Here is a 16,189-nt window from a genome sequence, read left to right as displayed (position 1 = left end):
CAACCCCCATCCTAGTCATATTAACAACCCCCATCCTAGTCATATTAACAACCCCCATCCTAGTCATATTAACAACCCCCATCCTAGTCATATTAACAACCCCCATCCTAGTCATATTAACAACCCCCATCCTAGTCATATTAACAACCCCCATCCTAGTCATATTAAGAATCCCCATCCTAGTCATATTAACAACCCCCATCCTAGTCATATTAACAACCCCCACCCTAGTCATATTAACAACCCCCATCCTAGTCATATTAACAACCCCCATCCTAGTCATATTAACAACCCCCACCCTAGTCATATTAACAACCCCCATCCTAGTCATATTAACAACCCTCACCCTAGTCATATTAACAAACCCCATCCTAGTCATATTAACAACCCCCATCCTAGTCATATTAACAACCCCCATCCTAGTCATATTAACAACCCCCATCCTAGTCATATTAACAACCCCCATCCTAGTCATATTAACAACTCATGCTTGTTGTTGCATATTAGATCTCTGTCACATGTGCTGTGTGCTTTTGACATCGGTGTTTTCCTGCTAAATCCATTGTGGAATGAACATTCACTCGTAGCTCCTGCCTTGTTCGCATCGCTGCGTTAATAACGTGAAGAAATAATAGTTTATCAACATTAGACGCTAAACGTTCTGATGTGTTGCATCAGATTCATAGCTTTTTAACATGTTTTTTTGTATGTTATGTCTACTGGTTGTATGAATATGGGCTCTATCGTCCCACAACTGTCCCAGAGTCAGTTTGGGTTATTTCTTTCTCGACAAGCTGACCAATAGAATAGGTCAACTTTTCTACTACGGGGGACAGTAGATTGACACAGGCTAGTGATACTGTTGTTAGTTACTCGTCTTGTTGGCTGAGGAAAAATGAATGTGGACAGGCATTCTAACATCTTCATAGTGTGCATCAGAATTAGATGTTGTTGTTTTTTAAAGGACAGCACCTTATTGCGGCAGGGTAGCCTAGTGGTTAGAGCGTTGGACTAGTAACCGGATGGTTGCAAGTTCAAACCCCCGAGCTGACAAGGTACAAATCTGTCGTTCTACCCCTGAACAGGCATTTAAGAATTTGTTCTTAACTGACTTGCCTAGTTAAATAAAGGTAAAATAAAAAAAATTGCATCCTCGACTTGCATGTTCTGTTAATATGAATTACCATGATTGAAATGTGGTTTCTGTCATTCTGAGCATTGTGGGTAGACGCCCTGATCAGGTAACACACCACATGCTAACAGGTCCGATACATTTCTCAAATGTAAATTCATTTGTTGCTGGTCAAATGTCAGCTTCCACAGTTTCCTAACTGAAACCCTGGTGTGTGCGTGCGTGTGTGTGTGTGTCTTACCTCTGATATGCCTGAGGAGAGGTGGGTGGCGTTGAGAAGACCTGGGCGTGAGGGTGGTAAGGTGTCTTTTTCAAAGCCTGAATCAAATTCTGCCTGTACTCAGGATCTATACACCATAAGGACCCCTTCCCAATGCTCTGTAGAGAGAGAGAGAGCAATAGTGGAGTCAACAGTTGTTTTTACAGATTCACAATAACAAGACTCGCCATTGGCTATTGTGAGGTCAGTTACTTGTATATTATTGAACAGTAGAAGAGAACACAGAGAGACAGTCACACAGACACTTAACGGAGACACACCCTTTTCTTTCCCTCCCTATACAGAAAACGCATGCACTATAATATATGTAAATATATATCAAAATATATTTACATATTCATGAAATATGTAACTTGAGCACACCATAGAATATGTATGTAAATATATTTCAAAATATATGTCAATTACATATATTTTTGCACCGCATGTGTCATGCTGAATTGTAATGTTGAGTCTATTGACCTCTTGGTATTAGGTTGCCAAAGTGGGGTTTGCATGAAAAATGAGGCTGCTATTAAGGATGCCTGCTACTTATGAAACAGATAAGATTAGCTAGATGTTTATTTCAAAAAGAGACATATGAACCTGGTTCCTCTCTAGGTTTCTTCCTAGGTATTGGCCTTTCTAGGGAGTTTTTCCTAGCCACCGTGCTTCTACACCTGCATTGCTTGCTGTTTGGGGTTTTAGGCTGGGTTTCTGTACAGCACTTTGAGATATCAGCTGATGTACGAAGGGCTATATAAATACATTTGATTTGATTTGATTTGATTTGATGAACCTAGAGCATATTTTTCCTGAGCTGTCAATCAGAATTTTGAAATGTTCCCGAGCCTCGCACCCCAGCCCACCTCCAACTGACGCAGCAGCCCTTACCATTTTGAACGTGGTTCAGATGAAGAAGATCATCTCTCAGTGCCAAACATCTTCCTAATGGATAATGGCATTTGTTTCTAAATTATATAATCAAAACATTGACATAAAATATGTTCTTCATCAGATGGGTGACAGAGGAAGAAGATATTTTCTTCAACTGCCTGCAAGCAAAGTGTTTTCACCGAGCTAACCCACACAGCTAGTTAACTAGCTAGCATCTTTAGCTTGCCACTGCAACATGCAATGTGACCGACCCAGGTAAGAATTGCTTTGGATTTTAAAGCTCTGAGTTAATATGTCATGCACAGTGCATTCAGAAAGTATTCTGACCCCTTGACTTGTTCCACATTGTGTTATGTTACAGCCTTATTCTAAAATTGATTAAATGAGAAAAAAATCTTCATCAATCTACACATAATGACAAAGTAAAAACAAGTTTTTAGAAATGTTTAGCAAATTTATTACAAATAAAAAACAGAAATACCTTATTTACATAAGTATTCAGACCCTTTACTTGTTGAAGCACCTTTGGCAGCGATTACAACCTTGAGTCTTCTTGGGTATGACGCTACAAGCTTAGCACATCTGTATTTGTGGAGTTTCTTCCATTCTTCTCTGCAGATCGTATCAAGCTGTCAGGTTGGATGGGGAGCGTCGATGGACAGCTATTTTCAGGTCTCTCCAGAGATGTTCAATCATGTTCAAGTCAGGACTCTGGCTGGGCAACCCAAAGTGAACCTTCGTCCCAGTCTGAGGTCCTGAGCACTCTGGAACAGGTTTTCATCAAGGATCCCTCTGTACTTTTCTCTGTTCATCTTTCCCTTGATCCTGACTACTCTCCCAGTCCCTGCCGCTGAAAAACATGCCCACAGCATGATGCTGCCACCACCATGCTTCACCATAGGAATGTTATTGGCCAGGTGATGAGCAGTGCCTGGTTTCCTCCAGATGTGACGTTTGACAATCATGTAGAATGTTCAATCTGATTCAGAAAAACAGTATTGTAAACACTGTCCTGCAACATTTGTATTGTAAACACTGTCCTGCAACATTTGTATTGTAAACACTGTTCTGCAACATATGTATTGTAAACACTGTCCTGCAGCATTTGTATTGTAAACACTGTTCTGCAACATTTGTATCGTAAACACTGTTCTGCAACATATGTATTGTAAACACCGTTCTGCAGCATATGTATTGTAAACACTGTCCTGCAGCATTTGTATTGTAAACACTGTTCTGCAACATATGTATTGTAAACACTGTCCTGCAGCATTTGTATTGTAAACACTGTTCTGCAACATTTGTATCGTAAACACTGTTCTGCAACATATGTATTGTAAACACCGTTCTGCAGCATATGTATTGTAAACACTGTCCTGCAGCATATGTATTGTAAACACTGTTCTGCAACATATGTATTGTAAACACTGTTCTGCAACATTTGTATTGTAAACACTGTTCTGCAACATATGTATTGTAAACACTGTTCTGCAACATATGTATTGTAAACACTGTTCTGCAACATATGCTTAAACAACTGAAGTATTTACTGTGATAGATCTAAAGGATGTTTGTTTTCTTAAATGTTGTTTTATGTTCAAAATCTATAAAAACATGCCAAAATGCTAACGATATTAGCCCTGGAGCATTACATAGTGCTATAAAACAGCACAAAAAGAAGTTTGGAGATTTCTATTACATATTTTAATAATCTACTGTTAGAATTAAACAATCAAGGCCTTTAAACACGTAACAACATTTTATCTCACGCTAAAGACAAAGCTTGTAATAGATAATGAGATTATACAAAGAAAAAATATCTTTGCCTCATGGGGGGCTTGTTCAAACCTTGCGGGAGGTTCCAATATATATACACTGATAAAAAAATAAAAAAAGGGAACACTTAAACAACACAATGTAACTCCAAGTCAATCACACTTCTGTGAAATCAAACTGTCCACTTAGGAAGCAACACTGATTGACAATTTACATTCAACATGCTGTAGTGCAAATGGAATAGACAACAGGTGGACATTATTAGCAAGACCCCCCCAATAAAGGAGTGGTTCTGCAGGTGGTGACCACAGACCACTTCTCAGTTCCTATGCTTCCTGGCTGATGTTTTGGTCACTTTTGAATGCTGGCGGTGCTTTCACTCTAGTGGTAGTCTACAACCCACACAAGTGGCTCAGGTAGTGCAGCTCATCCAGGATGGCACATCAATGTGAGCTGTGGCAAGAAGGTTTGCTGTGTCTGTCAGCGTACTGTCCAGAGCATGGAGGCGCTACCAGGAGACAGGCCAGTACATCAGGAGACGTGGAGGAGGCCGTAGGAGGGCAACAACCCAGCAGCAGGACCACTACCTCCGCTTTTGTGCAAGGAGGAGCAGGAGGAGCACTGCCAGAGCCCTGCAAAATGACCTCCAGCAGGCCACAAATGTGCATGTGTCTGCTCAAACGGTCAGAATCAGACCAAACACCGTGCAGGACGTTCGGCATTTGCCAGAGATAACCAAGATTGGCAAATTCGCCACTGGCACCCTGTGCTCTTCACAGATGAAAGCAGGTTCACACTGAGCACATGTGACAGACGTGACAGAGTCTGGAGACGCCGTGGAGAACGTTCTGCTGCCTGCAACATCCTCCAGCATGACCAGTTTGGCGGTGGGTCAGTCATGGTGTGGGGTGACATTTCTTTGGGGGGCCGAAAAGTCCTCCATGTGTTCGCCAGAGGTAGCCTGACTGCCATTAGGTACCGAGATGACATCCTCAGACCCCTTGTGAGACCATATGCTGGTGCGGTTGGCCCTGGGTTCCTCCTAATGCAAGACAATGCTAGACCTCATGTGGCTGGAGTGTGTCAGCAGTTCCTGCAAGAGGAAGGCATTGATGCTATGGACTGGCCCGCCCGTTCCCCAGACCTGAATCCAATTGAGCACATCTGGGACCATCATGTCTCGCTCCATCCACCACAGACTGTCCAGGAGTTGGCGGATGCTTTAGTCCAGGTCTGGGAGGAGATCCCTCAGGAGACCATCCGCCACCTCATCAGGAGCATGCCCAGGCGTTGTAGGGAGGTTATACAGGCACGTGGAGGCCACACACACTACTGAGCCTCATTTTGACTTGTTTTAAGGACATTACATGAAAGTTGGATCAGCCTGTAGTGTGGTTTTCCACTTTAATTTTGAGTGTGACTCCAAATCCAGACCTCCATGGGTTGGTAAATTTGATTTCCATTGATAATTTTTGTGTGATTTTGTTGTCAGCACATTCATCTATGTAAAGAAAAAAGTATTTAATAAGAATATTTAATTCATTCAGACCTAGGATGTGTTATTTTAGTGTTCCCTTTATTTTTTTGAGCAGCGTAGTTGAAGTCTGAAGTTTACATACACCTTAGTCAAATAGAGTTTTTCACAATTCCTGACATATAATCCTAGTAAAAATTCCCTGTTTTAGGTCAGTTAGGACCACCACTTTATTTTAAGAATGTGAAATGTCAGAATAATAGTAGAGAGAATGATTTATTTCAGCTTTTATTTCTTTCATCACATTCCCAGTGGGTCAGAAGTTTTACATATACTCAATTAGTATTTGGTACTTGCCAAAACTATAGTTTGTTAACAAGATATTTGTGGAGTGGTTGAACAACGAGTTTTAATGACTCCAAGTGTATGTGTATGTAAACTTCTGACTTCAACTGTAGCTCTAAACTGTATAGAGTTTGATTTAAAACAAGCGGTGATGCTCTCAATGGTGCAGCTGGAAAACTTTTGAGGAGCTGAGAGCCCATGCCAAATCTTTTTAGCTTCATGAGGGATAAGAGGCGTTGTCGTGCCCTCTTCACGACTGTGCTGATGTATGTGGACCACGATACACTATTCCACAACAGCCTTGTCGATGTGAATTGGGACGTGCTCGGCCCTCTGTTTCCTCTACTCCACGATCAGCTCCTTTGGTCCCGCTGACGTTGCTGAAGTATGTGTTTTACGGTCCCTGTACGATATTGTCAGCAGTTTGCTACAGGGAGATTCATTATAACAGTGGTGGTATGGTGTCCTGTCAGAAAGGGCTCTGTGTTCTAGTTGGTTCAATGATCTTAGGTCCAGTGATATCTGACGGCCGTCGGGACCACAGTGACACAGTCCTGTGTTTGTCTGTGTATGTGTGTGTGTGTGTGTGTGTGTGTGTGTGTGTGTGTGTGTGTGTGTGTGTGTGTGTGTGTGTGTGTGTGTGTGTGTGTGTGTGTGTGTGTGTGTGTGCGTGCATGCACCGAGGTGAGAGTGAGAGCGCCTCGCCCATGTCAACTGGAGCGTCCAGTCTGCACGGAGGACCTGTTGTGATATCAGATACTGAACACAGAGATCTACCCCATTGAAGTGTTAGAGAGGCTAACAGGCAGCGCTAGGTGGCTAACTGCTAATATTTCCTCTGCTCTCTAGGCTCCAGGGCTACAGAGAGGTGCCGTACTCTGGCTAACTCTGTAAAATAAGACATTGCACTGCTCCTAGCCAGTGTATCTTCCATTTGAAAGGTAAAGGATTTGTACCACCGCTAGCTAGGTAAACACTAGAATTGTATTTGAAATGATGTTAATTCCCTGGCCACAGCTGGATTCACTGAGTGGACAAAACATTAGGAACACCTGCTCTTTCCATATAGACTGACCAGGTGAATCCAGGTGAAAGCTATGATCCCTTATTGTAACTTGTTACATTCACTTCAATCAGTGTAGATGAAGGGGAGGAGACAGGTTAAATAATTATTTTTATGCCTTGAGACAATTAAGGTATGGATTGTATATGTGTGCCATTCAGAGCGTGAATGGGCAAGACAAAAACTATTTAAGTGCCTTTGAATTGTAGTAAGTGCCAGGTGCACCGGTTTGAGTCAAGAACTGCAACGCTGCTGGGTTTTTCACACTCAACAGTTTCCTCTCTATCTCTCTCTCAAATTCAAATGGCTTTATTGGCATGGAAAGTGTTACAACATACATTGCCAAAGCAAACATATAGACACATATCAATCATATAGACACATATCAATCATATAGACACATATCAATCATATAGACACATATCAAACACATAGACACACATCAATCATATAGACACATATCAAACACAGACACATATAGACACATATCAAACACATAGACACACATCAATCATATAGACACATATCAAACATATAGACACATGTCAAACACATAGACACATATCAAACACATAGACACACATCAAACACATAGACACACTTCAAACACATAGACACACATCAAACACATAGACACATATCAAACACATAGACACACTTCAAACACATAGACACATATCAAACACATAGACACATATAGACACACTTCAAACACATAGACACACATCAAACACATAGACACATATCAAACACATAGACACACATCAAACACATAGACACACATCAAACACATAGAAACATATCAATCATATAGACACATATAGACACACTTCAAACACATAGACACACTTCAAACACATAGACACACTTCAAACACATAGACACACATCAAACACATAGACACATATCAATCATATAGACACATATCAAACACATAGACACATATAGACACATATAGGCACATATCAATCATATAGACACATATCAATCATATAGACACATATAGACACACTTCAAACACATAGACACACATCAAACACATAGACACACTTCAAACACATAGACACACATCAAACACATAGACACACATCAAACACATAGACACACATAAAACACATAGACACACTTCAAACACATAGACACACTTCAAACACATAGACACATATAGACACATATCAAAAATAGACACATATAGACACACTTCAAACACATAGACACACTTCAAACACATAGACACACATCAAACACATAGACACATATAGACACATATCAAAAATAGACACATATAGACACACTTCAAACACATAGACACACTTCAAACACATAGACACACTTCAAACACATAGACACACATCAAACACATAGACACACATCAAACACATAGACACATATAGACACATATCAAACACATAGACACATATCAAACATAGACACATATAGACACATATCAAACACATAGACACACATCAAACACATAGACACACTTCAAACACATAGACACATATCAATCATATAGACACATATAGACACATATCAAACACATAGACACACATCAAACACATAGACACATATAGACACATATAGGCACATATCAATCATATAGACACATATCAATCATATAGACACACATCAAACACATAGACACATATCAATTATATAGACACACTTCAAACACATAGACACACTTCAAACACATAGACACACATCAAACACATAGACACACATCAAACACATAGACACATATAGACACACTTCAAACACATAGACACACATCAAACACATAGACACACTTCAAACACATAGACACACATCAAACACATAGACACACATCAAACACATAGACACACATCAAACACATAGACACACATCAAACACATAGACACATATAGACACATATCAAACATAGACACATATCAAACACATAGACACACTTCAAACACATAGACACACATCAAACACATAGACACATATCAAACACATAGACACATATCAAACACATAGACACACATCAAACACATAGACACATATCAAACACATAGACACATATAGACACACTTCAAACACATAGACACACATCAAACACATAGACACATATAGACACACTTCAAACACATAGACACACATCAAACACATAGACACACTTCAAACACATAGACACACATCAAACACATAGACACACATCAAACACATAGACACACATCAAACACATAGACACACATCAAACACATAGACACACATCAAACACATAGACACACATCAAACACATAGACACACATCAAACACATAGACACATATAGACACATATCAAACATAGACACATATCAAACACATAGACACACTTCAAACACATAGACACACATCAAACACATAGACACATATCAAACACATAGACACATATCAAACACATAGACACACATCAAACACATAGACACATATCAAACACATAGACACATATAGACACATATCAAACATAGACACATATAGACACATATCAATCATATAGACACATATCAAACACATAGACACATATCAAACATAGACACATATAGACACATATCAAACATAGACACACATCAAACATATAGACACATATAGACACATATCAATCATATAGCCACATATCAAACACATAGACACATATAGACACATATAGACACATTTCAAACATAGAAACATATAGACACACATAGACACATATAGACACATATCAATCATATAGCCACATATCAAACACATAGACACATATCAATCATATAGCCACATATCAAACACATAGACACATATAGACACATATAGACACATATCAAACACATAGACACATATAGACACATATAGACACATATAGACACACATCAAACATATAGACACATATCAATCATATAGACACACATCAATCATATAGACACACATCAATCATATAGACACATATCAAACATATAGACACACATCAAACACATAGACACACATCAAACACACACATCAAACAGACACACAGAGCCTCCAGAAAGTATTCACACTCCTTGATTTTTTCCACTTTTCCTTTGAACTGCCTGAATAAAATAATTTGTTAAATTGAGATGTTTGGTCACTGGCACACAATACATCATAATGCCTAAGTGGAATTACGCTGAAAAGGCTAAAATGAGTAAACGTAAATAAGTTCAGGAGTAAAGATTTGCTTAACAAGTCTCATAATAAGTTGCATGGACTCACTCTGTGTGCAATAATAGTGTTTAACGTGATATTCGAATGACTACCTCATCTCTGTTCCTCACACAAACAATTATCTGTAAGGTCCCTCAGTCGAGCAGTGGATTTGTATACACAGATTCATCCTCAAAGATTTTCTAATGCCTCACAAATGCCTATTGGTAGATGGGAGGGAGAAAAAAAGCAGACATAGAATATCCCTTTGAGCATGGTGAAGATATTAATAACACATTAGATAGTGTATCAATACACCCAGTCACAACAAAGATACAGACGTCCTACCTAACTGAGTTACCGGGGAGGAAGGAAACCGCTTAGGGATTTCACCATGAGGCCAATGGTGAATTTAAAACAGTTAGAGTGTAATGGCTGTGATAGGAGAACACTGAAAACTGATCAAAAAAATAGTAGTTACTCCACAATACTAACCTAAATGACAGAGTGAAAAGGAGGAAGCCTGTACAGAATAAAAATATTACAAAACATGCAAAAAATGTGGCAAAGCAATTAACTTTTTTGTCCTGAATACAAAGTGTTGTATTGGATTTGCCCCAAATATAACACATTACTGAATACCACTCTCCATATTTTCAAGCATAGTGGTGGCTGCATCATGTTATAGGTATGCTTGTAATCGCTAAGCACACACACACACACACACACACACACACACACACACACACACACACACACACACACACACACACACACACTGTTATCTGTTATTCTCTTAAAGAAAACATTCAAAATTTGTCACACAGATGCAGCCACTGAAAAACTTTACTGTGGGGTCAATTCAAATGTCTTTACAGTTGAAAAATAAATCAACTCAGAATGAAGACAGTGTAAAGCATTGAGATTCACTCCCGCATGCCCAGACAACACTTTGAGGTGTTCCCTTTGGGCCCCTGCTGCCAGGATCAACAGTGGAAATATCACTGAGATCTCCCCTCTCACAAGCAATATGTAAACACACCTCCCCATCTCTAATTCAACTGTCAGAATGGCACTCTTCTCCTCCCTCCCTGGTTGGATGAATGCAACTACTTGGCTCCCTTCCACCTCCATCTCTCTCTCTTTCTGACAGCGCATTCATCCGATGATCAAGAGAACACAAAAAATGGTGCCTCTCTCTCTCTCCCTCTGCCTTCCCTCTCTCTCTCCCTCTGCCTTCCCTCCCTCTCTCTCTGTCTTTCCCTCCCTCCCTAGCTCTCTCTGTCTCAGTCTTTCCCTCTCTCGCTTTCTCTCCGTCTGTCTTTCCCTCTCTCTCTGTCTCTCCCTCTCTTCCTCCCTCTCTGTCTTTCTCTCCCTCCTTCCACCTCTCTCTGTCTCAGTCTTTCCCTCTCTCGCTTTCTCTCTCTCTGTCTCTCCCTCTCTTCCTCTCTCTCTGTCTTTCCCTCCCTCCCTCCTTCCCTCTCTCTCTCCCCCTCTCTCTCCCTCTCTCTCTCTCTCTCACTCTCTCTCTCTCTCCCTCTCTCTCTCTCCCTCTCTCTCTCCCTCTCTCTCTCCCTCTCTCTCTCGATCTCTTTGTATATAAAACGAGGTCTACAAACCACTGGAGTGAAGGGCTTTTCTAGTGTACCATGAACTCCACTGGCCTCTGAGTCACAACACACAGGGAACAGACAGGGATCTCTGAACTGTGTGTGTGCACATGTGTGTGTGTGTGTGTTTGTGCACAATGAGAAGGATGACTGATTGCAGGGCATTGTTGTTGTGATGATGATGACGTATTGTAGTTAATGTTAGTGACGTTAATAGCTTAGAGTAGTTGTGTTGTAGTTATCGGTAGTGACCTGAATAGCTTAGAGTAGTTGTGTTGTAGTTATCGGTAGTGACCTGAATAGCTTAGAGTAGTTGTGTTGTAGTTATCGGTAGTGACCTGAATAGCTGTCAGTATTTGTGTTGTAGTTATCGGTAGTAACCTGAATAGCTGTCAGTAGTTGTGTTGTAGTTATCGGTAGTGACCTGAATAGCTGTCAGTAGTTGTGTTGTAGTTATCGGTAGTGACCTAAATAGCTGTCAGTAGTTGTGTTGTAGTTATCGGTAGTGACCTGAATAGCTGTCAGTAGTTGTGTTGTAGTTATCGGTAGTGACCTGAATAGCTGTCAGGAGTTGTGTTGTAGTTATCGGTAGTAACCTGAATAGCTGTCAGTAGTTGTGTTGTAGTTATCGGTAGTGACCTGAATAGCTGTCAGTAGTTGTGTTGTAGTTATCGGTAGTGACCTGAATAGCTGTCAGTAGTTGTGTTGTAGTTATCGGTAGTAACCTGAATAGCTGTCAGTAGTTGTGTTGTAGTTATCGGTAGTGACCTGAATAGCTGTCAGTAGTTGTGTTGTAGTTATCGGTAGTAACCTGAATAGCTGTCAGTAGTTGTGTTGTAGTTATCGGTAGTAACCTGAATAGCTGTCAGTAGTTGTGTTGTAGTTATCGGTAGTGACCTGAATAGCTGTCAGTAGTCGTGTTGTAGTTATCGGTAGTAACCTGAATAGCTGTCAGTAGTTGTGTTGTAGTTATCGGTAGTGACCTGAATAGCTGTCAGTAGTTGTGTTGTAGTTATCGGTAGTGACCTGAATAGCTGTCAGTAGTTGTGTTGTAGTTATCGGTAGTGACCTGAATAGCTGTCAGTAGTTGTGTTGTAGTTATCGGTAGTGACCTGAATAGCTGTCAGTAGTCGTGTTGTAGTTATCGGTAGTGACCTGAATAGCTGTCAGTAGTTGTGTTGTAGTTATCGGTAGTGACCTGAATAGCTGTCAGTAGTTGTGTTGTAGTTATCGGTAGTGACCTGAATAGCTGTCAGTAGTTGTGTTGTAGTTATCGGTAGTGAACTGAATAGCTGTCAGTAGTTGTGTTGTAGTTATCGGTAGTGACCTGAATAGCTGTCAGTAGTTGTGTTGTAGTTATCGGTAGTGACCTGAATAGCTGTCAGTAGTTGTGTTGTAGTTATCGGTAGTGACCTGAATAGCTGTCAGTAGTTGTGTTGTAGTTATCGGTAGTGAACTGAATAGCTGTCAGTAGTTGTGTTGTAGTTATCGGTAGTGACCTGAATAGCTGTCAGTAGTTGTGTTGTAGTTATCGGTAGTAACCTGAATAGCTGTCAGTAGTTGTGTTGTAGTTATCGGTAGTGACCTGAATAGCTGTCAGTAGTTGTGTTGTAGTTATCGGTAGTGACCTGAATAGCTGTCAGTAGTTGTGTTGTAGTTATCGGTAGTGAACTGAATAGCTGTCAGTAGTTGTGTTGTAGTTATCGGTAGTGACCTGAATAGCTGTCAGTAGTTGTGTTGTAGTTATCGGTAGTGACCTGAATAGCTGTCAGTAGTTGTGTTGTAGTTATCGGTAGTGACCTGAATAGCTGTCAGTAGTTGTGTTGTAGTTATCGGTAGTGAACTGAATAGCTGTCAGTAGTTGTGTTGTAGTTATCGGTAGTGACCTGAATAGCTGTCAGTAGTTGTGTTGTAGTTATCGGTAGTAACCTGAATAGCTGTCAGTAGTTGTGTTGTAGTTATCGGTAGTGACCTGAATAGCTGTCAGTAGTTGTGTTGTAGTTATCGGTAGTGAACTGAATAGCTGTCAGTAGTTGTGTTGTAGTTATCGGTAGTGACCTGAATAGCTGTCAGTAGTTGTGTTGTAGTTATCGGTAGTGAACTGAATAGCTGTCAGTAGTTGTGTTGTAGTTATCGGTAGTGACCTGAATAGCTGTCAGTAGTTGTGTTGTAGTTATCGGTAGTGACCTGAATAGCTGTCAGTAGTTGTGTTGTAGTTATCGGTAGTGACCTGAATAGCTGTCAGTAGTTGTGTTGTAGTTATCGGTAGTGAACTGAATAGCTGTCAGTAGTTGTGTTGTAGTTATCGGTAGTGACCTGAATAGCTGTCAGTAGTTGTGTTGTAGTTATCGGTAGTGACCTGAATAGCTGTCAGTAGTTGTGTTGTAGTTATCGGTAGTGACCTGAATAGCTGTCAGTAGTTGTGTTGTAGTTATCGGTAGTGACCTGAATAGCTGTCAGTAGTTGTGTTGTAGTTATCGGTAGTGAACTGAATAGCTGTCAGTAGTTGTGTTGTAGTTATCGGTAGTGACCTGAATAGCTGTCAGTAGTTGTGTTGTAGTTATCGGTAGTGACCTGAATAGCTGTCAGTAGTTGTGTTGTAGTTATCGGTAGTGACCTGAATAGCTGTCAGTAGTTGTGTTGTAGTTATCGGTAGTGACCTGAATAGCTGTCAGTAGTTGTGTTGTAGTTATCGGTAGTGACCTAAATAGCTGTCAGTAGTTGTGTTGTAGTTATCGGTAGTAACCTGAATAAGACAACTTTTTGAATATGACCTTAAAAACAACCAACCTGAAGCTATTAATGTACCTAGTAACCTAACATAGCTAGCTGTTGGGCACTTAGCTTCCACAAAATATGTTCATCTACCTACGTTTTATAGGCTCCTCATGACAAGACTAAACCAATTTGCCAACGCTAAAATCAATGTCTATATATATATATGTTTTCAAGCTAGCTTCATACTTTTTGTCTGACATGCAGAAAATGTAGCATTGTTGATTACATTTTACACTTTGCGGGACTGAGAGAGACCATGAACTGAGGACTCAGGGTAGGGAGCTGGGGGTATGGGGCACGGGGTAGGGACTAGGGACTAGGGGTAGGTATTAGGGCTAGGGGTAGGTATTAGGGCTAGGGGTTAGAGGTGGGGATTAGGGTTAGGGTCTAGGGGTAAGTTTTAGGGTAGGGCCTAGGGATTAGGGTTAGGGGTAGGGACTGGGGATTAGGGATTAGGGGTAGGGATAGGGTTAGGGACTAGGGATTAGGGGTAGGGATTAGGGTTAGGGGTAGGGACTAGGGATTAGGAGTAGGGATTAGGGTTAGGGGTAGGGACTAGGGATTAGGGGTAGGGATTAGGGTTAGGGGTAGGAACTAGGGATTAGGGGTAGGGATTAGGGTTAGGGGTAGGGACTAGGGATTAGGGGTAGGGATTAGGGTTAGGGGTAGGGACTAGGGATTAGGGGTAGGGATTAGGGTTAGGGGTTTGGACTGGGGGTTAGAGGGTCCATGGTGGGGACTGGGGGGTAGAGGGTCCTTGGTGGGGACTGGGGGGTAGAGGGTCCTTGGTGGGGACTGGGGGGTAGAGGGTCCTTGGTGGGGACTGGGGGGTAGAGGGTCCATGGTGGGGACTGTGGGGTAGAGGGTGCATGGTGGGGACTGGGGGGGTAGAGGGTCCTTGGTGGGACTGGGGGGCAGAGGGTCCATGGTGGGGACTGGGGGGTAGAGGGTCCATGGTGGGGACTGGGGGGCAGAGGGTCCATGGTGGGGACTGGGGGGCAGAGGGTCCATGGTGGGGACTGGGGGGTAGAGGGTCCTTGGTGGGGACTGAGGGGTAGAGGGTCCATGGTGGGGACAAGGGGGTAGAGGGTCCATGGTGGGGACTGGGGGGTAGAGGGTCCATGGTGGGGACTGGGGGCCGAGGGTCCATGGTGGGGACTGGGGGGTAGAGGGTCCATGGTGGGGACTGGGGGGCAGAGAAGGGGCAAGTCAGTTAAAAACAAATTAGTATTTACAATGACGGCCTAGCTAAAGGCAAAAGGCCTCCTGCGGGGACAGGGGGGATTTAGAAAAAAAATAAAAAATATATATATATATATATATATATATATATATATATATATATATATATATATATATATATAGAACAAAGCACACATCAGGACAAGAGAGACAACACGACACTACATAAAGAGAGACCTAGACAACAACATAGCAAGGCAGCAACACACGACAACATAGCATGATAGCAACACAACATGACAACAACATGGTAGCAACACAACATGGTAGCAGGACAAAACATGGTATGAAAATGATTGGGCACAGACAACAGCACAAAGGGCAAGACGGTAGACACTGCAATACAATGAATAGATTGAGATAAAACTGTCCAGGGAAGGAGTCGAGGAAGGGGGGGGGGGAAAGTGATGGCAGAGAGAGGCATGCTCTTTCCCCGTGTCTCCTCTCAATGACGACCATGTTCCTCTGT

At 41.5% G+C, this 16,189-nt stretch overlaps 1 protein-coding gene across 1 annotated transcript in view; it reads right to left on the bottom strand.

Moving 5' to 3' along the window:
- The window catches only part of LOC110504247 (forkhead box protein N3), a 133,526-nt gene that overhangs the window by 86,808 nt on the left and 30,529 nt on the right, over positions 1-16,189 (bottom strand). Inside the window, 1 exon segment of the mRNA XM_036962803.1 lies at positions 1,374-1,510. Within this exon segment, the coding sequence (XP_036818698.1) occupies positions 1,374-1,510 (137 nt within the window).

Source organism: Oncorhynchus mykiss, chromosome 25 (genome assembly GCF_013265735.2).
Source record: "Oncorhynchus mykiss isolate Arlee chromosome 25, USDA_OmykA_1.1, whole genome shotgun sequence".
Taxonomy (NCBI): Eukaryota; Metazoa; Chordata; class Actinopteri; order Salmoniformes; family Salmonidae; genus Oncorhynchus; species Oncorhynchus mykiss.
This window is presented reverse-complemented; position numbering and strand designations above follow the sequence as displayed.